Here is a 25,758-nt window from a genome sequence, read left to right on the forward strand (position 1 = left end):
TTATTTGTCTTGCTTTTTCAGGGTGTCCCTTTTGCTTGCTGTAGCAACCCCGAGTTCCAAAGGGCCTTCTAGCCAGAAGCCAAAGTTGAAGTAGTAACCGACCTCAGGAAAGGAGATTCATTATTAAAATGAGGGGAGGGGAGCTGGATCAGAAGCAGTGTCGCCAAAATGGGGGTAAGCTGGGAGCAGAAACTTAGATAATTGGCAAAGGAAAACTCAACCACAAGTCAGGGAAACAGAAAGTATGCTACACGGCCTGATGTCTACCTTTGGTTTCTGGTCTACATACACAACTGCCATTTTAAACAATTTAGCCAGAAAAGTTATCTCAAACTTAACGTGAGCAAAAAGTGAACTCACCAAACCTGCTTCTTTCTCATTCCTGATGTCAGGTGAGGGTCACCCAATGCACCTGAGGAATTCAGAAACACTGGGGTTTGGTCTAGATCTTTTCCTTGGTATTATGCCCCACAATGAATCAATCACTACATGTGGATGATTTTTATCTCCTCAATATTTATTGAATTTGACCCTTCTTCCCACTCCTCTGGCCACTGCACTGTTTTTGGCCCCATCTTCTCTTAATAGTGCCATGACAAGAGCTGCCAATTCTCCTCTAATCTACTCTCCACATGCCATGCAACCTGAACAGATGTTCCCCCAGCAGAAAACCTTCAGTAGCTACCCACTGTCTAAAACAGCAATTATCAAACATTCTTAAGTTTCTAAACTCAATATTCAAATAAAATCTTACTCAAATATCCAGTACATAAAAGAATTCCAGCCTGGGCTGTTCCAGTTGTAGGGAATGAAGGACTCGGGCTAACTCAATCCCTACTTCCAGGTAGGGATGGAGGATTACCTGAGGATTCCTCAAAGCAGCATAAAAAGCACAGGCCAGAGAATCAAATTTAAGTTCTTACATAGCCCCCCACCCTCATGGCCAGACCCTACTTCCCTTCCTGGTTTAACCAACCTTCAAGATGGCCCCCAATGATCCCCATCTCCTGGTATTGATGCCTTTCTATAATAATTGTCTCTCGTATCATACCAGAATTAGTCTGTTAGTCTGTGTGATCAGTAATAGAATTTGGCAGAATTAATGGTATGCCACTCCCATGATTAGGACATAAATACACTGCAACTTCCATATCCCTCCTGCTCCCTCTCTTCAGAGTACTTGTTCTGAAGAAAGTCAGCTGCCATGTCATGAGGTACCCTGTAGAGAGGCCCATATGGTGAAAACCTGAGGTGTCCAATCAGTAGCCATGTGATTGAGCTCAGAAGTGAATCCTCCAGCCCCACTCAAGCCTTCAGATGGCTGCAGCCCCAACCACCTTCTTGACTACAACCTCATAAGAGACCCTGAACCAGAATCTCCCAAGTAAGCTTCTCCCAAATTCCTGACCTCCAGAAACTTTAAGATTGTTGTTTTAAGTCAGAAAGCTATAGAGTAACTTATTACACAGCAACAGATAATACATTCATATTATCTCACTAATTCCCTATCTTGTACTTTTCCTCTTATTCGAAGGTGCCCAAGCAGACACTACTCTGTTTTTTCCTACCTCTCCCTTGTTCTTCTTTCTCTTTTATCTGCCTGAAGTGTCCCCCACCCCACCTTTCTTCACCTAGCTAACTCTTTCTCATCACTAACAGCATCATGTCATCCAGGAAGCCATCCCTAAACCTCCAGGTTGGACTCAGAGAGCCACTCTCAACCATTTTTCTCCCAGAAGATCCTGGGCCCTGATCCCTGGGTCCAGCCTTACTGGACAAAGAGTAGGACCTTGATAAATGTTTATTGAGCTGAATTTGCTGACAAATGCACAGTAGTATTTGGGAAAACCAACTAATGAGAGGTGCTATTCATTTCACTACCTCTGCACAGCCTTTCTCATGTAGCAAGAAGTTATGCCACATACTTTTCATTATACTAAGCCACACTGCAATATCTAATCAATATAACAGTATTTGTATTAACAAAAACTTGCTAGTTTTTTGGGTGTTTTTTTAAGATTTATTTTATTTACTTTAGAGAGGGAGAGAGAAAACAGGAGTGGCGGAGGGGCAGAGGGAGCGAATCTTCAAGCAGACTCCCTTCTGAGCATGGGGCCCCATTCCAGGGCTTGATTCCATGACCCATGAGATCATGACCTGCGCCGAAACCAAGAGTCAGATGCCTAACGAACTGAGCCACCCGGGTGCCCAAAGCTTGTCAGTTTTATTTTTTTAAAAAGATTTTATTTATTTATTTGAAAGAGAGAGAATGAGAGAGAGAGAGAGCACACATGAGAGGGGTGAGGGTCAGAGGGAGAAGCAGACTCCCTGCTGAGCGGGGAGCCTGATGCGGGACTCGATCCCGGGACTCCAGGATCATGACCTGAGCCGAAGGCAGTCGCTTAACCAACTGGGCCAACCAGGCGCCCCAGCTTGTCAGTTTTAAACCAGTGTTCACAAGAAGAAAGCTATCACTATTTAGTTGTGAGGCACCAGCTTAAACTCTGCCTATGAGGGACCACAAGCAAAAACTAAGGCAAAGCATGGTTCTTTGCTCTTTTGTGAGGGCTGAGGCAAATGAACTGCGAAGGGCAGGCAGTTCCCTTGAGAAAGGAAGCAATGGGAGGAGGGAAAAATAAACTTGAGGTGAGGAGGAGGGCCTGCATTCCATTGTGCTGCTTGATAACCATACTATCACTTCAGGCTGAGGGACAAAATAGTATCAATAACTCCAAAAGAAGTTTCCCATAGATTTCCACAGGCCAAAGAGGATGATACCTCAGGTACCAAGAAGTAATTTTACATTTAGAAGACTGTATCTTTTCTCCCAACACAGACAGGTGCCTTGGAAAAACAAAAGGAAAACACAAACCTGGAGGCTAAGGCTTGTGCCCTAAAAATAAAGTCCTGGGGAGGGAAGAAAAGCAAAAGGTTAGTGAGCTTGGGGGGTGGGGTGCTAATTATAGGGAGCATACATTCAGAAGAATAGGAGGAGCAAAAGATCAATTCAAATATTAGCTCTCAGATAAAATTTCAGAGCTTTCTTTTTGAATTCATGATAATATATAATATTTAATATAAAATAATTAAACCAGATCATATAGTCACAGAACACTGCTTTCTGATAACCATTATAAAACAGGGTGAAAAGCAAAGACTTTGCATAGAAAATAAAATTACATATGAGAAATCGTAAGCACATGACAGATTTGACAGATTTGTTTTCAAAAAGATTATAAAAGCCTTCTCAACCGTCGACCTCATAATTTAATTATGATGGGGAATTTTTTTATAAATTAAACTATAAGACTTAAGCTGAAAGCCAACCTCGGTAAGAAAAACATACACTTCAAATAATTCGTAAATTAAATGGAAAAATGTTTTCTTGATACAACAAAAAAATTCATCTTAGTGTTTCAATGTGTAACAGTGTTTTTCTAGAAGAATATTTCTTTTAAACCATTCTAACAATGATAACCTTCTCTACAGAAAGCCTATTTTGTACGAATGATAGAGATAGGTAAATTGGTGGTTGCTTTTGCTTTTATTTTCTGTTTATAATGAGCTCCTAGTGTACAGGAGATCTGAATATTTACCCTCTGTTCCAATATCTCCCACATCAGAAAACCAAGAGCTCTGGGGTCATTAAAATGGGCACAATTCCAAGAAAGCCACATAAGATCGACCAGCCTTCATTATGTAGATACTGATATGAAAATGGACATTTCTCAAGACTAATTAGAATTTTTACTTGGAAAACAGTTCAGTGTACATGCCTACTGTATGCATCTTAGTATTAATTATGCATTTAAAGATTAAAGTTAATGAAGCTCATCACCCCAATCATCCTTGTCTACATTTTTATTTAGTCACCAGGGGGAGCTAATACTGCTCTGTGGGTAGGTAGAGTCAAAGAATTAGATTTTTTTAAAGAGGGAAAAATTAAATTGCTGTGGTAATAGATATCATTCAAACGAGGTCCACAGTGTCCGTAAGACAAACCTATCATGCATGCAAAAAAAAAAAAAAAATTAGGTATATATCATTTTGTTGTTGTAAAACAAAGAAGTTAGAAAAAACTAAAAGCTATCAATTAGTAGAATCTTGCTGTGGTTAATAGAGGACATATATAAACCTAGTCATTTATGGATGTCTTCTGTCCCATTAGGGTCTTACACCATCCAGATTTACCACATTTGTCCATTTGTTGTACTGACCCTGTTATTTTCTTGGTTTGAAGCACTACTATGATTCTACAGTCTAGCAACTAATCGTTTGCTCAAAAATATCCCATATAATTACATTATAATTAGCATTGAAACAAATGTTTTTTTATCCTTTGGCTTCAAATATTTCCTTCTGTTCCAAATATATTTTTTAGCACTTTTAATGTGTGTTCAAAGAGTTCTACCCAATAATCTACTTAAATTCATTCTACAAATTCACCCAGGAGACACAATCCCTTTAAACTTTGAGAAGCTCCAGTTGGAACAAAGAGGGGAAAAGGGTTCAGAGTTTGTGGAATAATCACCTCTAATCGATCAATTTCCCCTGAAGGTAAAGCTGAAAGAGAGAAGGAGTGAAGAGTTCCAGTCCAATTCCTTGAAGTTTAAAAGAACTAAGCCCTGAGGCACAGTGTAGAATGATTCTTGCCTTCCCCTCCCAAGGCCTATTAAGAGGTCATGGATTTACGTGACATTGCTGCCATTCCCCAAAGACAAGATCCCCACCATAGACTTCGCACAAAGAGAAAGAATGGGGAAACAGTCTACTTTTAATACTCCTTTAGCAACTCACCACTCTTTAAAGGAAGCATCCTAAGTAGAGTAATGTAAAAAAAAAAAAAAAAAAAAAAAAATTAAGTGCAGTCGTGTAAAAATGTAAAAATTCAACATGTTAAGTTTTATGATGTTGAATTTCAACATAGAGAACAGGCTACATGTGGCAGAGCCCTTGTGTGCACACGACTGTATCCAAATTGCTACGCACTGCCCTGCTTGTAAGACAGAATGGCTGCATAGGGCCTAGGAAATAGTTGATCTCTTTTAATTCATCTTCCCCACAAAAGAGGCCCCACTGTTTCCACATCCCAAATACATCCCTTCATTTATAATTTTTACACTTCTCCACAGGGACAAACTGACAGCTTTAATTACCATCAATGACCATCAAGGACGCAGTGGAAATTCTTGAAGATATTCTCCCATGGATTGTGTTCTTGACATTTTATTTACAATTTTTGGCAAATAAATCCTGAAACCACAGAATTAAGTGATTATATATTCATTATCAATTACACAACTAAGGCAAAACCATTTATCTAAAACAGTTGTGGTTCCGCAAGACATCCAAAGGTAACAATGTTTTCTACACAAACAAATAATGCTAATTTTTTCTTGGATTATATTCATTTCAAAATGCTAATTTCAAAAACCTCAAATTAATCAAGGAGCAGGTAATTTGCAAGCACAGTTATAGCTAATACGTGACATCCTCCAGTTAGGTTCTACTTGTAAAAAAGAAAGCGAATGCACCCATTTATTTTTTATTTCTAGCACTTTCACCCTTCAGGAACTTTTCATTCATAATCGGTAGCTTTCTTGTGATGCACAAATTATTAAAGCAGGCTGAGAATAACAACACCAATTTCAAAGTGCACATCAAAAATACAAAGAAATATTTCTTAAGTTACCCCTTCAACATTCCAACTATTTAATTTTATTAAATTAATACAGGTAATAACTCATTCACAGTGGGAAAATGTAACTCATCAGTACAGTCCTTTTATAAATCCCAATTACAGTATACAAAAGCATTCAAAGAGTGTCAAGAAAATGGACCAAAAATGATTATTTTACATTCATGTTTCGATAGAGAATTTCGCAAACAAATATGTCAAGAAGAGAATGGTAGACTACATACTAATATCAAAAGTTCTGTGTGAAAATAACAAAGCTTTCATAGCGGGTAAGAGCTTCACTGACCCTTCCTCCAAAATCAGAAAAAGGAGTTCACTCGGCCAACGGCTCAGAGGTTGGAACCAATTAGGGAGGATTGCTTTTTCTCTGGTAATGTATAGAATTTAGTCATGGCCCTGCCAGACCATGAAAATGACATCCTCAACCCCACCACTTTATCTAAAACTGAGAGGGGCAGAGATTAGTGAGCTGTTTTACACATGATGTAGCACACCGTAGTCAAGAACAGTGGTCTCTGAAATACAGGGTACAAATCCTAGGATAGAGAAGATGCTCTGAATATTTAGAAATCAATCAGAACAGACACCAGCCAGAAACAAAGCAGACCTTCCTGAGAGCAGTAAGATAAATAGTATCCCCATCAGCCTGGGCGCCCTTGTTTTTCCAGTCCCTTCCCACGGCTCAAAATAATGCAATCTACCGAGCCCAGTGAAAGAGCCTTATGGATCATATTTTTAATGTTAATTAATCTAATTTACACAAAATCCTCAAAGTTTGACAAGTGATTTTTAAAGTCTTCTGCGACGAAAACTGCAGAATATTGATAATGGAGCACAAGTAATCGTCAAGAAAATGGCAAATCTGGCTGCTTCCACTCCTAGTAAAAGCTGTTCATCAGCCATTGTATAAAAGAGGGAAACAATTTAATCAGACCTGACCCAAAACTGGCAAAAAACTCTGACATTATCGGGAAAGTTATTTGAAATATGAGCTTATATCCACCACTGATAATGATGAACTTCATTGGGAAGTGTAATAACACACATTCGCTCTTTGGGTGGTTCCGTGAGACAGAGCCATTAAAATGAATTGTCAAAGGGTGCCTGGGTGGCTCGGTCAGTTGAGCATCTGCCTTCGGCTCAGATCATGATTCCAGGGTCCTAGGATCGAGCCCTGCATCGGGGTCCCTGCTCATTGGGAATTCTGCTTCTCCCTCTGCCCTCTTCCCCTGCTTGTGCTCTCTCTCTGTCAAATAAACAAATAAATTTAAAATAAAATAAATTAAAAATAAAATGGATTGTCAAAAAAAGTGAATCTGGACCAGGACTTCAAAACAACATAAATTTATTTTAAATACCTCTGTATTTCATCTTGACCTCAGTTTTCAATTTCTACTTTTGTGAATGTTGTATATATGTGCATCTTTGAAATGTATTGGTAAGTATGTATGACAAAGATGCATACTAAATTCTTTCTTATCAAAAAGTTTGGAAACCACTGGTCTACAAAATAAGAAGTGTGTGGAGAAGCGGCTAGGAATGGAATTGATGGAGGCCAAGAAACTGCATTTTGGGGGCTTAGCGGATTTGGAGAAAAAAAATAGGCTAAAAAATAAAAAAATAGGGGTGCCTGGGTGGCTCAGTCGGTTAAGCGTCTGCCTTTGGCTCAGGTCACGATCTCAGGATCCTGGGATCAAGCCCCACGTCGGGCTCCCTGCTTAGCAGGGAGTCTGCTTCTCCCTCTCCCTCTGTGCTTGCACACTCTCTCTCTCTCAAATAAATAAATAAAATCTTAAAAAAAATAAAAAATATTTTAGGTAGGAAACAAGGAATTGATCAAAATGGAGGGAAATAAAAAAATAAAACATACAATGCCTTAAGCCTAATTATATAGAAATACATAATTAATACATATAAATGATTAATAAAGTATGAATAATGAATTAATACAGAAATTAATACAGAAATATGCAAATAAAAGCTATACACCTTAAACGTAATTTATATAAACTAAAAAGTTAAAATATCACATTTATTTCATGTAATTTATTTCAACTAATGCCTTAAAAAGGAAAACAAAAAAAGGTCTTACAAAGTTTCGATATGCTTCCATGAAAACAGTGCCTCATTCCATAAAATATTCAGTTTCCTTATTCCCTTTGCCAACAGAACTAGCTGTTAGAGTACTTGATTTTGGGGTGGAAACAGCCAGTCTTTAATTTACCACAACCATATAACACATGTACAATCACTTTCACTTCTTAAAAAAATTCTTTGGAAAAAAAAAAAATCCAGATGTTGCAAAGTCTTCAGTTCCCAAAACCTACTGAAGCTTCCCAGAAGTCTCATAACTTTTAAAATCAAATTAAGTGAACACATCATTTGATTTGATGTGCAGCATCTACTCCTCAATTCAGTTCATTTTCCTCAAAAACGTGAGCCTGTACGGTAATAATATTTGTAAATGAGCCACAGATACAGCTAGGGCTTTAAAAATCTGGTCTACAAACATGCTCCCCCAAAGTCTGACAGCCTTGCTGTCATATGCATCTCTACTTACTCATCTTAACCAAGAGTATGGCGGGCCAGAGGGTTAAGAACTAATACAATGCTATTCAGGTTTTTCTGCATTTACACCCAGGCAATTCGCATTAATGATGTGAAAGAACACTTAACAGACAACTCAAGTTTGCAAATTAGCAGGAAAGAAGAGAAAAATGACTCAGAACAAGCATACAGTATTACCAAATGCACTTTACACATTTATCCTGTTAAGTGTAGCTTAGTTTTGATGATTTACAATGCTGGTTAGTACTCAGTTTTGTAAGCATAATAAAGTCTCCGTAATCTCAGCCTTCCCCATAGCACCCTGCTATTAAATCTTTGTTGAGAAGTGTGATGAGACCCCTCTGGCTTCCAGCCCTCCCCACCCCCTGAGGGAATTGGCAAGAAATGATAGGGTTTGTGGATTAGTAAAATGAGAGGTTCTCTGTGCTTTTCCTTCTTTAAATATATATTTTGATAATCTGTCTTCTGCATCAGAGAGTCCCAACAGCATTAGACTGTTGATTTTCCTCCCTTCCCAGCCTCCAGGAAAAAGAGAGCAAGGCTGGGTCAGGACAGGTGGTTTCCATCTACTGCTACAATTGAAAAGTGGGATTTAATTTTTTTTTCTTTCCCTCTTCCCTTTATTCCTTCAAGCGGGGATGATACATAACTTACTTACACATGTTGGATTGAAAACGAGAAGAAAATTGCACCATGAGAGAAAAAAGAAAGAACTCCTCTTGATGTGAGCCCCTTCGTCCCTACCTATCCTTAGGACAGTTTTGTTTCCTAAATCAGGGTGCTTGTCCAGAATAGTGCCCACATTCCAGAACACCTCTCAGTGATGAATTATGTATATGATCCCTTAGATCTCTAGGTCCCCAGTGGCTGAGTTCAGTTGAGGTTACTAACATCTACTCATGAACTGATCTGGGGCATACTTAATCCACATGATGACTTTCAAATCTGGGTCAAGAATTGGTCATCTTGCTCCATATTTGAACCTCATTTTCTAAGGCTCAGTCTACTCTGGGGTCACTTGGCAAGGCTATAGCAGGATTTCAAGACTTTTAACACAGAGTGAATCAGTTTTTCATCTAGGCAGGGCTCCCCAAGGAATGTGCCTCACCCTTGGGGATGAACGTCACCAAAGGAACAAATCTCAAATTACCTAGAAACCCTCAGCTACAGGATGGAAATAATCTGAAAGCAGGGTATCTACCAGTTCTCTGACAATTAAACTACCCTCAGTAACTCCCATAAGTGTCAATCCACAGAATACCTCAGTTTTCTGTTATTTTACAAATCAACAAGTTTTAAGAGTTCTTTCTCTCCTAATTCTACTCTACAGTTAACCCATCAGAACATTACTCAGAATTCCCTCTTTCTTCATGTAAATTGTTGACCAAAAAGTCTTCAGGTTTATGGTATAGCTGGAGAGGCCTACACATATAAGTAAAGACTTCAAGGCTAATAGAAGGGAAGCCACAAGGAGCAAGAAAAAAATGAAGGAAGCGGAGAGAGACTGTAAACCAAGGAGAAAGGAAGCAGAGAAATAGGGACAATAAAAAATAAATAGTCTTTAAGAAAGGACAGGAATCTCAGGGAATGAGCAAGGATACAAATGGGGCTAGAAGAAGTTAAAAGACAAAGAAAGTGAAAGAGAACAGTGAGAGAAAGAGTAAATTAAGAGGGGGGAAATAAACTAGAAATACCCTCCTTGCTAAACTAACACTTTGTACATCAGGGAGAAAAGAAAAACAGAAGAAGAAGAAGAAGAAGAAGAAGCAGCAGCAGCAGCAGCAGCAGAAGCAGAAGCAAGTAGCAGCACCAGGAAAAGAGTTAACTCAAGAAGCAGGAAACATGAATTGGAAGAGCTGGATGTCCCAACTTATATTAAAATGATTTAATCAAAGAGGAAGGTAAAAGCATCACATTACTTTTTTTAATTAAAATACTTCCAAGGATCTTTAATCTTTTTCAGATTAGTCTGAAGGGTACTCTTAGCCAACTCAAGTTTCAACTTCAACACCTTCAACAAATGTGAATGGTTGCTGATTTCATTTCTCCCCCTTTTCTCTCTCTCTCTAATCCTCCACTTTTGCTTTTCCTCATCAATCCTCCACCCTCCCAGAGAAATCATTCTGAAACAACAGCAAACATGACCAAGTCTTATCAGATTGCCTTTCCTAGAATGTGTTTGATTGTCACAAATAAGCCTCTGTTTTCCTACCTTTGATTAAAATGTTGTGGTATGTGAGCAAAGACTAGATTCCCTACTTTTAGAAAGTTTAAGATCAAAATAAACCAAATATTTTATCAGGGTGAGCATTTTTTTCATTTTTGAAGAAAAACAATATTTAACCCATAAATATCTTCACCCTACCATGTGCCGAAAATCGAGCATTTTCTGCACTGATTATTAAAGTTGTGTAATATATAAAGGAATATGTATTGTATAATATATAAAGTTGTAAAGAAATAGTATCTTTTGTTTCTATTCTATTTCATAAAGCTGAACATAAGGATAACTATGTGGCAGAAATTCGATAAAAAATAAACACTAAATAGAATTTAAGGCTTGTTTAACAACCCACTCTCACCTAAGGTAAGATTCCTTGCTAGCATAGTATATACTAGCCATGTCAGTCAAGTCACTATGTCTTTATTCTAACAGTAGTGATGATTCTACATGAGTAAAGCTCCTTTTAAATCACCAGGTATTCCACTAAAAACAGAATTATATTGTCTTGCATTTAATGGGACTTTCCAAAAATTATGCATTCCAAGGATAAAAAAATGCATTACATGAAGTCAATTAAATGTATATGAGCTAGAAAATGCAAATAAACCCACAAAGAATATCAATACACACCCAATAGAATGCTAAAATTAAAAAGACTGACAACACAAATGTGAGCTAGGAAGCACAACTGGAACTCTCAAATATTGCTGGTAAGAGTATAAAGTGGTGCAACCACTTTGGGAAAAGGTTCAGAAGTTTTTCAAGTTAAACACATCCCACCACCCCTCTCCCACGACTCAGCAATTCTATCTCTACTTGTTAAATCAAGAAAAATAAAACATATGTCCACATAAAGACCTACATAGGAAGGTTGACAACTTTATTGAGAAAAACCAAAAACTAAAAATAACCAAAATGTCTAGCAGTGGGAGTATGGAAATAAATTATGATATATTCATATTATGGAATATTACTCAGCAATAAAAAAGAATACCTTACTCATATATACAACATGGACGAATCTCACAGACATTATACTGAACAAAAGAAGCTGAACTCAAAAAAAAGAGTACATACTGTGTGATTCACTTACAAGAAGTTCTAAAACTAATCTGTGGTTAAACAACTTAAAAGCTAGTTATTTCTGGTGGAGCATTATTGATCAGAAAGGGGTACTAGAGAAATTTCTGGGATGCAGGAAATTATCTCTAGAGGGATGTGGGTCATGTGGGTATATGTGTTTTGTCAAAATTCATCAAATTGTACACTTATGATTTATAAATTTCACTGTATGTAGATGTTACATTAAAATTACAGCCCTAATAAACAACTGTGAAACTAGTTAGTTGGTCTGCTTATCATGATGATATGAGTAAGCAACTTTGAAATGGCTTAGGGTATATTCTAGACTCAAGTAAATGAGCAAACATATTGAGGATGATGAAGCTAGGTTCTCACTGCCAAAGACTGTAGTAATAAATATGGAGAGGAACCTGGGATGAACCTGATGTGTTGGATTGAATTAGAAGCATCAATATGAACACATGAGTCTTATGTGTATATTATATTAAATTTACATATACACTTCCTAATTCTGTCTGCTGGAAGGCTCTATAATCAATGATATACCTACAGCAATGAACACACCTAGTGCCCATATCTTGGTTTCTAAATACCTTTCTTCTTAAAAGAATGAGGGCTCCTTGGAAAAAAAGGCTAATTATGGGACTGGGGACAAGAATATGATGAGCCTGGGGCATTTGTGTGCAGCCAAAACTAAGGTAAGTCCTCAAATAATGATGAAGACATATGAAACCAACACAAGATCCAGTTTGAAAGGATTCCTGTTGGCTAAATCTCAGGCAATCTGAGCATCAAAATAATGACAGTAATAAATTATGACCACTGAATAAAATAAAATCCAAAAGCCCATAGTGATACAAATAAACAAATGAGTGAATGAATAAGAAAGGAAATTGTGGTAGAAGGCTAATAACTACAAAAATTTATAGAGTTAAAAGGATGTTTTACGAGGATGAGGATATTTATATGGGGTCAAAGCATCTTCCCACAAATGATTTATCACTTACAAAGGAAAAATAGTAACTTTATACTGGAGAAAGTTGGTGGACACCAACCTTGAAGAAGTATTCAATGTTAACATCATCAACAATGAGGACAAATCAGCATCACCTGCTTCTAGACCTAATGCACTGAGAAGAGCACAACATCATTTTGATGGTGTTTCTGCCACAGAATGATGTAACTCGAATGTAATCACAAAGAAACAAACCCAAATACAGAGAGGCATTCTAGAAAGTAGCTGACAGATACTCTTCAAAAATGTCATGGTCAAGAAAGACAAAGAATGGCTGGGAGATCTTTCCAGGTGAAAGGAACAAAAGAGACATGACAAATAAATGTTATACATGATCCTGAATCCTAGACAAGAAAAAAAAGCTATAAAGGACATTATTGAAACAACTATTCGAATTTAAATATTGATCATGGATTAGATAATAATATTCTATGGTATTAAATGTGAGCTTTCCTGATTTCAAGAAGTATGCTGTGGTCATGTGAGAGAATATTTGTTCTTAGGAAATACATAAGATTATTTAGAAGGGTATGATGTCACCAATCTTCTCTCAAATGATTAAGAAAAAATTAACAAAAGATAAAGAATGATAAAGTAAATGGGGTGAAATGTAAATAATCATTGAGTCAGTGAATGAGGTAAATAGTGCATGGGCATTCTATGGATTACTTTGTAATTTTTCATAAGTTTGGCACTATAACAAAATAAAAGTTATTAAAAATCCTAAAAACCACAAAAAATATGTATTATGGCCAATATTTATATATGCAACATCAATGCTCAAACTTAAGTTCCAACCAAGAGTAATGGGTTTTCTGAAAGAAAGAAGATTCTACGGCCTTAACTTAGTCACTGTAGTCCCTTCTTGGAGAGCCACAGTGCACTTTAATAAAGAAGTCTATTTAATTGGACTTAATCCAACATTTCCACAAATATCTATTCAGAAACCCTGACTAAAATGGAACACCTTTTAAAATCTTACAAAAATATCAATCTTCTATGGAAAACAGTTGGAGAATCATTTGTTTACTAAATATGTTTCCTATACATGGGTAATTGAAGAAAGATTTGTGCTGGGAAACAAAGAGAGAAAGAAAGAGAGTTACAGACACATGCACACAGCCAGAGAATGTCAGCTTCAAATAGCAAGAGAAAGATTACATGAATCTAAAAAAATATATCTACCTAAAATGTCCCACTCAGGCTGATATAGTCTGTTCTTGTAGGATGTTACTCAAGAGGATAGAAATTTGGCAAACTGAGTTTAGTTTTATTCAACCATTAAACTGAACATGTTGTCATGCTAATTATTATTTTAAGTCGGATCCATCCCATGAACTGCATAGCAGAATAGCGTCCATGCCTCTGTGGGAATCTACTGTGGGCCAGGCACTGTACAAGGCTCAGAGAATACAATGACAAATAAGATACAGTTCCTGCCATCCATGAGCTCGCAGTCTAAAGGGGACAGAGGGAAGTGAACACATGCAGTGGAAATTGTGAGATGCAATAGGCAGAGAACTCTGTGGGAACACAAAAGGCACCAAACTCAGGCAGAGAGGCATCAAGGAAAGTTCCCCCGAGGAAGTGATATTTAGATCAAAATAAGTTAACACATGCTACATTTCTTTGAAAAGATATTCACAAATATATATTGAAAAAATATTTAACTTATTTTAACCATCATGTTAGATTCTGAACCCCCATGGCATCACTATAGTTAGAAAAAGAGAGGGAGAGAAAGAAGAAAGAAGATAAGGAAAGGAAGGAAGGAAGGAAGGAAGGAAGGAAGAAGAAAGAAAGAAAGGAAGGAAGGAAAGAAAGAAAGAAAGAAGAAAGAAAGAAAGAAAGAAAGAGAAAGAAAAGAAAGAAAGAAAGAAAGAAAGAAAGAAAAAGAAAAGAAGAAAGAAGAAAAGAAAGAAGAAAAAGAAGAAAGAAAAGAAGGAAGGAAGGGAGAGAGAGAGAAAGAAAGAAAGAAGAAAGAAAGAAAAAGAAAGGAAAGAAAGAAAGAGAAAAGGAAAGAGGAAAGAAAGAAAGGAAGGAGGAAGGAAAGAAAGAAAGAAAGAAAGAAAGAAAAAGAAAGAAAGAAAGAAAGAAGAAAGAAAGAAAAAGAAAGAAAGAAGAAGAAAAGAAAGAAAAGAAAGAAAGAAAGAAAGAAAAAGAAAAGAAGGAGGAAGGAGAGAAAGAAAGAAGAAGAAAGAAAGAAAAAGAAAGAAAGAAAGAAAAAAAAAAAAGAAAGAAAGAAGAAAAGAAAGAGAAAAAGAAAGAAAGAAAAAGAAGAAAGAAAAAAAAGAAAAAAAAAAGAAAAAAGAAGAAAGAAAGAAAGAAAGAAGAAGAAAGAAAGAAAGAAAGAAAGAAAGAAAGGAAGGAAGGAGAAGGAAGGAAGGAAGGAGGAAGGAGAGAGAAGAGAGAAAAAAAAAAAAGAAAGAAAGAAAAAAAAAGAAAGAAAGAAAGAAAAAAGAAAGACCCACTAGCTATTAAAATCTAGGTACAGTTCATAATCTAAGGACCGTGATGCTGAGTTTGCCACCAACGGTCATCTTAGAATCCTTCCGAAAGCACTTCTAGACTCACCTATGTGTTCAAGTGCGGGAGTAAAACAATTGGGAAGCAAGAGAAAAAAAAAAAAAACAGTATGAAATGAAAAAATGAGAAAGAGAACAGTACGCCAAGACAAGACGTGGTAAGTATTGTTTACCTGTCAACTGACATTGACTAATCTTGTGTTCGGTGATGTCGCTCAGTGACTCAAACACCTGGAGGCAGCTGTCACAGCTGTGCACGGCCTCGTCTTCCAGCTCCTCTCCCTCCTCCGGTCTTTTCTTACAGCCTAGTGCCTCTCCATCTTCAGTCTTGTCTTCAAGTTTACAGCTGGGGTCTGAAAGAAAATCAAGACTGTAAGTGTGGGGTTTAAAGACAGGTTCTCTTCAAGTAACGTTTAGTCTTCTTGCTACCAAAAACAGAAGCACCATTTTCCTCGAAGCAGCCGAAGGAAGGCTCCGTGGCAGATTTTATTCCAGAGGAACCAAAAGCGAGTCTTGCCCAAGATGTGTCACTTCAGGATGGCTGACGCTTTTCCTTTCCGCCAACACGTAGGCCTTTTTTCTTATCGCTTCCTTCAAATAATTCATCTGTCCACCCTTAAGGTGAACTTTGACATTTTTCATAGCCTTTTAGGGGGTTTTGCTTAAAACGTAGAGAAATCACTTTTAAAATTAAAGTCTCCGATGTAAAGGAAAAAAAACCACTGTGCATAAGAATGAATTCCCTTTCTGCTAAATATACTGTTTCACAGGAAATTACCCGAATTAGCCAAAAGTCTACAATAAGCTAAGCTAATTACCATAGGCACGAAATTGACCTTTACTTACAAACTGGTCAAAACACACAGTTACCCCATTATTTGTTAGACAGCGATAGCCAAATAAGCTCTACCACGCAGCAAAACATTCTTACAAACACGGATTCAAGTGTAAATATATTGGCACGTCTCTTGTTTTCAAACAAGTAATCATCAAAAAAAGCAATATATACAAAGAGCAATTATAAATTATAATCAAGTCAACGACTTAAATTGGCATTACCAATGTCAAAAAGCTAAGGTGGCGGGAAAACTAAAAATAGTTCTATTCTACCCCTAAGAATGATACATAAATAGCAAGGGGGAATGAGAGAGTAAAATACACATAACATTTTTACTTAGAGCTCTATACATACTTTAGATACTTTTTGATTCTGTGTGCGGTCTTTTGACTCATTTTAGAGAAGTGCCCCCAAACATCCTGGTGCCATCCCTCCTCTTTACAGGAAAGCAAAAGTGGGGAAGGAAGAGAAAGAGAGAATATGCCTCTTTAGGGGAAACTGGGTAATATAATCTGTGACATAATTTATGGGACATTAATTTCTAATGGCAAAATGTCCTCCAAAGTCAGAAATAAATTATGTCTCAAAATATAGTCAATAAAATGGTTATAAAAGAGTTGTATCAAGATACCTAAGAAATATGTAATGCATTATCTGTAGTCAATTTTTTTTAATATGGGAAGATAAAAATTTGAAATGTTAAAATCAGGAATTCACAGAACCAAAATTAGCCCAGATTTCGTAGAAAAATCTGTAAGTGCCACCACACCACCATCCTGTCTGGAAATGCTCTCTGCTGCCCGGCGTGTAACACGCTTCTATGAACCCTCCTTCTTACAAGTCACTATGGTCCCTTTTTTGCTGGCAGTTGTTCTAAAGCCTTTCTTCCTTCGCATCTGCAATAAACTTAACTCTGTTACCACCCTTCAGATGATTCACGTGTGCCAAAATCAACTTACATTTCAACATATATAATAATCTCTTGGGCTCATGAACAAAGCAGAGTTCTCATCTCAAAGAACAAGTATTTTGTTTGTTTGTTTGTTTTTAAAGAATATAGTGTTTAAGTGAATTGGTAATTTGGGTTGATTTGCCATCTGGAAAATTATTATCCCAATGCACTACACAGTGCCCATTTCAATAGACTGGGGTTTTGACTGCTCATTCCTGGGGGAGTAATCACAGGATCTTTTTTGTGTGTCTTGTACTTTGCCCAGCACAGCACTGTGTCCAGGTGAGTGCTTAGTAAATATTATTTAGTGATGATAAAAAGGGAGGGGGGGTAGAAAAAATGTGCATAAAAAGTCCTTTAACTGGTATTTTTTCTATAAAGAGGAACAGATCAGTTACCACCAAATTAAAAAGTACCTACATGCCTACATTTCCCAAAATTGACACGATGATCCATCACATTTGACTTTGCTGGTTTCAGATATTTCACATACCACAACAAACAGGTGGTGGTTCAAAGATCTCCAACAAACTAAAACTAAGTGGTAAAATACTGCCAAATTAGAGAGAAAGTCTGGAAAATAAATAACTGTCCCAATTACGGCAAACTGGCCCTCACACCTCTAAGTACTTGTTGGAAGGCAGTACACACACACTGAATATTCTCTGTTGTTTAGCATGAGATTCCAGTTTCTCATAAAACTGATAGCACTCAGGGAAATGTGGGTGCTAGGTCTGAATTTTAATACGATTATTTAAATGCTATGCATCAAGTTTGCAGGCCTGTTTGTTTTTAAATAAGAAGACACTCTGAATACTTTAAGTAGTATGCAGAAAAAAATGATAAAAACTCGCCTTCTGTATTATTCAAGAATATGGACACTTTACGTGAATCCAGTATCAAAAATATCAAACAAATAGGAATGCATTCATGATGCTTGAGCTCTTAAAAGCTAAAGAATGACTCCGGTCCCTGTTTCTGACACTGCGGCTAGTTATTAAAATAAGGGTCAGTTTAAGACTAATAAAAAATGTTTTTGCTTCCACTTCTGCATTTACAGATAGAACCCTTTAGGGACTGAAGTCAGTCAAGCTTATTCACTTCTGCTGCAACTTTAGGATGCATGCTCCAGCCAACTGGCGAATTTGTTTTTAGGTCACCACTTAAGAGGGACCCTCTGGGGGGGTGGGTGCCATTATAGTCTATGATGCCTTGGCGTAATGAGTGCTAGAATCTCAGTCTCTCTCTCTGTGAGTAGATTTTTTTCCCAACCTCCACTTTCATGAAGAATTATTTCTCGCCCATTCAAAAGATGTTTATTTGTGTTAGGGGGCTCGGCTCCTAAAGTCAGTTGATGTAAGGAAGACTCTGGAAAGCTCACATTGTCGACCATTTCTTTCCCACAGGTGGCTACACTTCAGTAATTGCACATGGCCTCAGTTATGTAGTTTTTATAAAGTCCTTTGAGATCCAATCATAAAAAATAATTGTATTACTCCGTGAGCCATTCAAATCTCTGACTTCAACCTAAGGGGTTATAAATACAAGGTCCACGCCTGCAAGGACTGCCCTGCTCCCAACACCACTTCAAGAAGGACAACTGTTCTTTCAACTCAATTGTTGTGCTCCAAACTCCCCCGGAGGGCAGTATTTTTGAATATCCACAGCTCCCCTGCACTAGAACCACAAACCTCATCCCAGCTGCAGACACCACTCTCTGTCTTTTGACCTAAAGGATGCCACTCAGACATGTGACGTCCATCACTACTGAGCTCACCTGCACCACCTACTTTCCAGCTCATCCCTTCAAAAGGTTGCTATGAAGCCCTGCATTTATAGCGTTCTAACTTGGATAAAAGACTTAATTTTGGAACAAAGACACAATTATTATTACAAAAAATAAATGGCAGCTCTGTTTCCAATTTTGTTAACTTTACTTATAAATGGAAATTTAAAAGAAGTATGTTTTTCCCCTTATTATGTTCTCTGGCAGGTGGTGCTTTCCTTCTCATCCTCCCCTTCATAGGGTTGTTATTGCTATAACTTGGTTTAATAAAATTTCAACTTCGGGGAAAATGAAAAATTGCACTGGCTTAAAAGTGTTGGAGGCAATAAACCCATGGACTTCAATTAATTTCAAGTGTGGGATCAGTTTAAGGCCAACCAGCAGAAATTCTATTCTGTCCATGTAAAAATGAGGTTTCACCACATTTACTTTTTATAACCTATATAAAAGTCAAGTCAAAGTAATGAATATCTAAAAGCTATCTCAGTGGACTGGCAAAGACTATCTGTATTCTTGAAACTCATCTTACATATTTCTCTCTGTGCAACAAGGATCCCATGCCTGATCAAAGCTAAAATGTCAAACCACTGAGAAAACAGCCCAATTTCCAACCCATTTCACTGCCTAGAAATGGACCTCCTTCCAAGCCACTTTTGCATGGAAAAGCACGGGCAAAAAAAAGAAAAACTAAGAGATCATGTGGTTATAATTATTACCAGGCAAGGAATATTTCTGCAGCTCAGTGGTAAAGTAAAACTCTGTCGCTCCCTGCTCCCACTAGTGTCCATCGCAAAACAACTGCCTCATTAAATCTCTGCAGTAAGATTAATATGCCGTAGCTGCACTACATTTATAACTTGGTACTCTATAAAAAGCACATTTAATGGTAAGAGCCAGAGCCTAGATACAAAGTATTACTATAAAAACTTCTGGCAGCCAGTACACAGTGCAGGCCCTCTGTCCTTCTTGCAGGAGATATAAATGAGGCTTTTCCTGGTTAATTCCAAGCACGAAGCTCTACCTTACAAACCCGAGTCAGTTTTATGAGAGTGGCAGAAACACAAGATTCTGAAGATGATGTAAATATGAATGTAAGAAGATTACTTAACAACTAAGATTGGCAAGAGATGAATGAACCCAAAATACTCCACTTACACACACATGCAAACTTAAAACATGACCATTTCCTAACAGTCTGTTTTCAGGTCATAGCCAGCTTTTCACCAAATTAAACAACCATGGCATCAATTACTCAATCTTAAATCAACCCATACAGTGCCAGTAAATTCAAGAAATCGCCAACTAAAAAGTGCATACTGTCTTAAAAGAACCAAAAGACAAAAACAGACACTTCTTGACTTCATTGTGATGACCGTGACCTCCGGGATCTTAATTACCTAAGACTATAAAAAAGTAAATGTTCGAGAAAAAAGTGGGCCCAACACTATGCTACTAGTGGACTAGTAAAAATATGATGTTTTTGTTACTTGAGAAAGCTGCCTCAGTTTTCTTCCAAGGATTTTGTCTAAAACTAAAAAGAACATTATAACTCAGTGTCTTATTCTCAGAAATTCTATGATGAATAAGTAAATAAATACTTTATACAAATGCAACTCACACTCAAATCCCCCAAATCACTACAAATGATGAACCCCAGGTTGACAGCCGTCTTGTGTCAAATAATCATTAATTGTCTAATGTTTCTAAAGTTCACATCTGTATGTACAGTTGGCTCTAGGGTTTACTGGCATGGTTGGAAGTCCCTGCCTAAAAAGAAAAATCAAATGTTATCTGTTTAAGGCAAATCATGTCCAAAATCATTCCTCTCATACAAGGAGGTTCAAACTGCATTCACTGATGTATCTTGATACTTTTTAAGAACAGAGGAAAAGTTACCTTCAGGCTATAAAGAGTTAAACAGGGAGCAGAAAGCCTTCCTAGTTTTCAAAAACCAAAGGGCGGGATCATTATTTTGTGCTTTCTGGGCTCTAGCTATGCATTCTAACTTGAAATCCCATAAGATGAAAACAGATTTAGGGAAAATAAATCGCACACTGTTATAAAATGGAAAGCAAGCTCTAATGAAGGAATGCAGCATTACCAGACTGTGCAGCCGTCTGGCCCACACCCGCCTGCTGGTCTGCTGCCTCATTTTTTTCTACTGTCAAGAAAAGGTAAACAAACAAAACAAAACAAAAACAAAAGCAACCAGTGTGGTGGCCAAGGATGCACATCCAAAACCCAGTCCTCAGCTTGGAAGGACAGCACGGGCCATCGCCTTCACCTGGCAGTCACCAACAGGTCTGGAGGGCTCGGGCGGTCAAGGATAAAAATGTGCTTTTTACTTTTTCTGCCATGTTTATTTGCAATGACTGTATTCTCTGAAAGTTATTAAATTGTTTTACATAAAAAGAAAAAAAAAACCCTTTTCAAGTGCTTGTTTTTTCCTTTGTCTATAAAATCTTCCCAGACAGAATGATCTCTCTGTTAAACAAAATCACGCTGTTGAATTTAGAATTTCCGCGGTGTTGCTTAATTGTTCTACAGGTCTATCGCGGTCCTTGAAGACCAAAGAGAAATATCACAGATGTACTATAATCAAGGGGAACATGCCAAACATGAATTTATTACCACTCTTCTATCTACAATGGAATTCCTTGCAGGAAGATGCTAAGTGGGGGGAAATTCACCTTGGGAGAGGTCAAAAACAACAACAACAACAACAACAACAACAACAACACACAGAGAACCACATACACACTCTTTGGAACCAAATAAAAAGTTTCTCCTCTTCCGATCAGAATCATATCCCAATTTCTTTCTTCCACTTAGTCCCCCTTTATCCTTAACATAAAATTTAGAAGAGAGCAATTTGAGCACTCCAACTTTCATAGAGTATTTATCAATGCACTCCTGCCTTGAAGTCATTTAATTTTCAAATTGAATTACAATAGCTGCCTTGTCACACTTGCAGCAAACAAATGTTTACTAAGCACCCATGCTCAGTTAGGGGCATTTGGCTAAGGCCCTGGAGATGTAAAGCCTAGGACCTTGTCCCAAGGAGCCTGCAAGCTGTGGAAGAGCTTCCCAACTGGCAGGTCAAAAGTGGGTCCAGTCAGGTGTTGGAGGATACTTTCATTCAGCCCTGGAAGCAGCCATGTACAGCTTGGGATAATGGGAAACTGTGATCCTACTGCCTTCCCATTTACCCAAGTGCGTCATTCGAACTTAGCATTTTTCGGCATCTGTCATGATGTGAGAGGGCTGGCAAGCACAAGTGCGGAGGGGCGGGCAGTGAGTAAATCAATGAGTGCAGAAGGCAGGGTCAGTACTCAGACAGAGAAGCCCACAGACCAGGGGCATTTAAATCACATAGGGCAGAGCAGGGAATTTTTACCTAAAGAAGAGCAGCTTGGGCTACGTTTTAAAGCATGGGTAGCCCTGAGGACAAGTAGAAAATGGCTCTCCAAACAGAGGAAACATATGTAAAGGCACACAGAGGCATAAAACCACACGATGCCTTCCAGGAAGTGCAGGTTTTTCTGTGCTATTCAAATGAGGGGTGCTGCATAGAGTGGGGGAAAAGGGGAGCCCTGGTGGAGAGGAGGCTGGGAAAGCAGCTAGACTACGAAGGAGCTACTGTGACCTAAATGTTCACATGCTAACCTCAGCACCAGGGGAAGTCACCCAAGGATTGAAGGAGAGGGACTGATCTCCGTTTCCGTTTTAGAAAGATGCCCCATTGGAAATGGAGAGGGTAGGTTGTTAGGGTTCCAGACCTGGAAGCAGGGAAACCAGTCTGGAGGCTATGACACGAGGCAGGAAAGGAGGGAATAAAGTGCAAACAGTCAGTGGCAGAAAAAAAGGCACAGGAACCACTACTTCGCGCTGTGTTTAGGCATGAGAAGGTGGGGAGCTGGCTGATGACTGCGGGTACAGGCTGCGGTACAGCCATTCCTAGAGATGTGCTTGCTGTCTTGGTTCTAAAACAGGTGTATTAATCAAGGTTAATGGCTTACTTTTTCTCACTGTGTTTACACCCAGAGTTTGCCTTTTATCCATAATCCCACCAAAGCCGAAACTGGAGAGGGACCGGCCAGAAATACCACAATCATACCAGCTAACTTTTTAATCCAGTGCAAGAGATTTGCAAGGGCCCCCAGGACACCTCTGGGGACTTAGACCTTTGGTGAGATTCCTTCTACTTTAGCCTTATTTAGAACATACACAAAGCCAAGGGAAAACAAATCCAAAATCTGACTAAAAATAAAAACGGCTATTGATTCTAACATCTCTTTCTTCAGAAATACTGCAAAACGTTTCTTCAGACAACTACAATCACAATTGAAACATACTTGAACCTAGGAGTTAGACATCTGGATGTTTGGGAAAGGGTCTAGTTATTTCCTCTTTAAATGTAACAAATAAGCTACAGCTAGAGAAGCCCAGCCAAGAAGCATTCACTCCACCCCAGCCAAAGAAAATCTGGGGCAAAAAGCTTTCATATTCCGGACATAATACTTTCTGATACTTCTACCAACTGTTCTTATTACGTCAGCTTTGTTAGATAACACCAATCCAATTTAACAGTATTTCTGAATTCCACACTTAAAGTTAACTGTCTCAACAATTTACTGAAACACTAGTTTAGGGAGAAAGTGTTTTATTTTGAACAAGAAACTCTCACTTGCTACAATGTAGCAGTGCTCATCTTTACATTTTGAGAAGAAAAACTCCACTCTCATTCACCCAATATTATCATTCAATTCTCTTAATTAGCTTTCTTTTCTTTTTCTTTTTTTAATTTGGGAAGTTCCTCTTCTAAATTTTAAATGCTGTATTTGAAAGACCAGGACAACTGAATTTGTCTCAAGGTTGTGAATTAAACACAAAATTTGGGACCTTTAATATCCTGTTAAATGTACTCATATCACCCAGGACTATGAAAACTTTTGGCTTTTTTGTTTTTCTTTTTTCCCTTTAGCAGCACCTATTGGTTCTCAAACAAATTGGGCATCCAATTTTAATTATAATAAAGTAGAAAATGCTTGGAAACAAATTTCTTTAAGATTTTTTTTTAAATTTTCTTTCTTAGTTGGCACACAGTGGAAGGCCCCCTTTCTAAGAAGTGATCCCATTCAGGAAGATAAGAAGGTGGTTTCTAAACCACTGCTTTGGTACCATGATGGCTCAGCAAAAGAGGAAAAAGGAGAGAGAAAAATCCTACCAAATAGGTACATGTTTGTATAATGAAAGATCAGAGCAAAAAGTGGGGCTATGACTTATGACTTATGAGCTATTACAAAATACAAGAAAATTTATGTATAATTGGAAAAAAAGAAATTCACTCTGTTCTCCTCTAGTTGGGCTAATAAATTTCAAAATACATGCAACCCTAAATGTCTAAGTTTCCTTCAGCCTGATAAACAAAGGAAGAAAAGCCACACAACCAAAAATAAACTATAAAAATAGATCATTAGTGATTTAGTACCATTTCTGCAACACTTCCCTTAATGAATATGAAACAAAGGAAATATAACAGCATCATTTTTAACTTTTTAACTGCACTTTTCATTTCCTAGAACACAATTCCTTAAGTTTCTATATGTGTTTAATTAATGTTTTTCTTTAGTTTTAACTCAATCTCTCCAAAAACCAGATTTTAAAAATGCACTTTTTCCCTACAGAATGACAACCCCGCCAAATGTGCATTCAATCTGCATGTATCTGCAGACAAGTAATAAAGACACCAATGCCATTAGCATAATCAATACACAATTTACAGAGCTACCCAGATAGAACTGAAAGTGAACGTGTATGCCATTATCTTAGTAACTATAAATTAATAGTCATTTGTGGAAATATGTTCCCACTTATATTGTTTCAATCCTGACCTGTCAAGATAATGTGAGCATATGTTAAATATTTTTATAGTATTTATGTTATATATAAAAATATATTAAATGATGATATCAGATAATCTCCAAATATGCATAAAGCACAATCAACTAAATCAATCACACATCAGGGAGAACGGCTGATAAATAGGCACCCATATTTAATCATTTTGCTTTTTCACCATGTGATTTAATAAGGAGATATACATATATGTGTGTGTGCATATATATGTGTATATATTTCACAAACATAATTTTCAGTAAATACACGTGGGGAAGGAGCATGCATGTTCTCAGATGGTGAGCTAGAAGGGCCAGATCTCATCCTATTTTCTGAAAAGAATAACAAGGGATCCAATGTAATCAATCCTACTACTGTTGCTTTCCAATCCTTTTAAAACTTCCTTTTCAGGGCGCCTGGGTGGCTCAGTCATTAAGCGTCTGCCTTCGGTTCAGGTCATGATCCCAGGGTCGTGGGATCGAGTCCTACATCGGGCTCCCTGCTCAGCGGGAAGCCTGCTTCTCCCTCTCCCACTCCCCCTGCTTGTGTTCCTGCTCTCGCTGTGTCTCTCTGTCAAATAAATAAAATCTTTAAAAAAAAATAAAATATAAAAAAATAAAAATAAAACTTCCTTTTCAGCCAACACTACCAAAAAAAAAAAAAAAAAGAAAGAAAGAAAGAAAGAAAGAAAAAGAAAGAAAGAAAGAAGGAAAGAAAGAAAAAAGTAAGTGCCATCTCTGAAATGCCATATATAAGAAATCTGAATTGAAGTCATTTTTTTGGGAATGGTGATGTGTCATGCCCAAGTCCTTCCACAGATGACACCAATGTCCCGCCAGTCCTTGGGGTAACCCATCCCCAACAGCTGTGTCCATTTCTTCATAGCACAAAGAAAATTTGTATGAAAAAAGTAGCATATTTCAAAGAAAACAGACATTGCTTCAGGATGGTAGCATGCCAGTTGGAAATAGGAATTTGCTTCGCCACACACTGCATTCAAAACAGCTAATGTGACATTATCAGGAGGCTATTCAACCCAAAGTAAGACCCATTGCTATAATTTTGCAGGCACAACCATCACTCATTTTTCCCTATAACTCAGACTGGTGGGTTCCACCCTAGCAAATCTCCTGACCTTTGAGCGAAAGTATCCAGAGGACGACCTTTGAAA

The 25,758-nt window shown here is 37.7% G+C and overlaps 1 protein-coding gene across 7 annotated transcripts in view; it reads right to left on the reverse strand.

Annotated features, from left to right (window-relative positions):
- Positions 1-25,758, reverse strand: part of ZNF521 (zinc finger protein 521) — a 273,167-nt gene that overhangs the window by 229,327 nt on the left and 18,082 nt on the right. For 6 of the 7 annotated variants that reach the window (XM_027577283.2, XM_027577278.2, XM_027577279.2 and 3 more), the window contains one exon: positions 15,287-15,466. Coding sequence is in view for 5 of the 7 variants with exons in the window: in XM_027577278.2 (XP_027433079.1) it covers positions 15,287-15,466 (180 nt within the window). In the remaining 2 variants the exon portion in view is untranslated. Of the gene's footprint in view, positions 1-15,286; positions 15,467-15,557; positions 15,619-25,758 lie in introns of those variants that run through there. The other variant, XM_027577284.2, reaches the window with a different exon arrangement.

Source organism: Zalophus californianus, chromosome 14, assembly GCF_009762305.2.
Source record: "Zalophus californianus isolate mZalCal1 chromosome 14, mZalCal1.pri.v2, whole genome shotgun sequence".
Lineage (NCBI taxonomy): Eukaryota > Metazoa > Chordata > Mammalia > Carnivora > Otariidae > Zalophus > Zalophus californianus.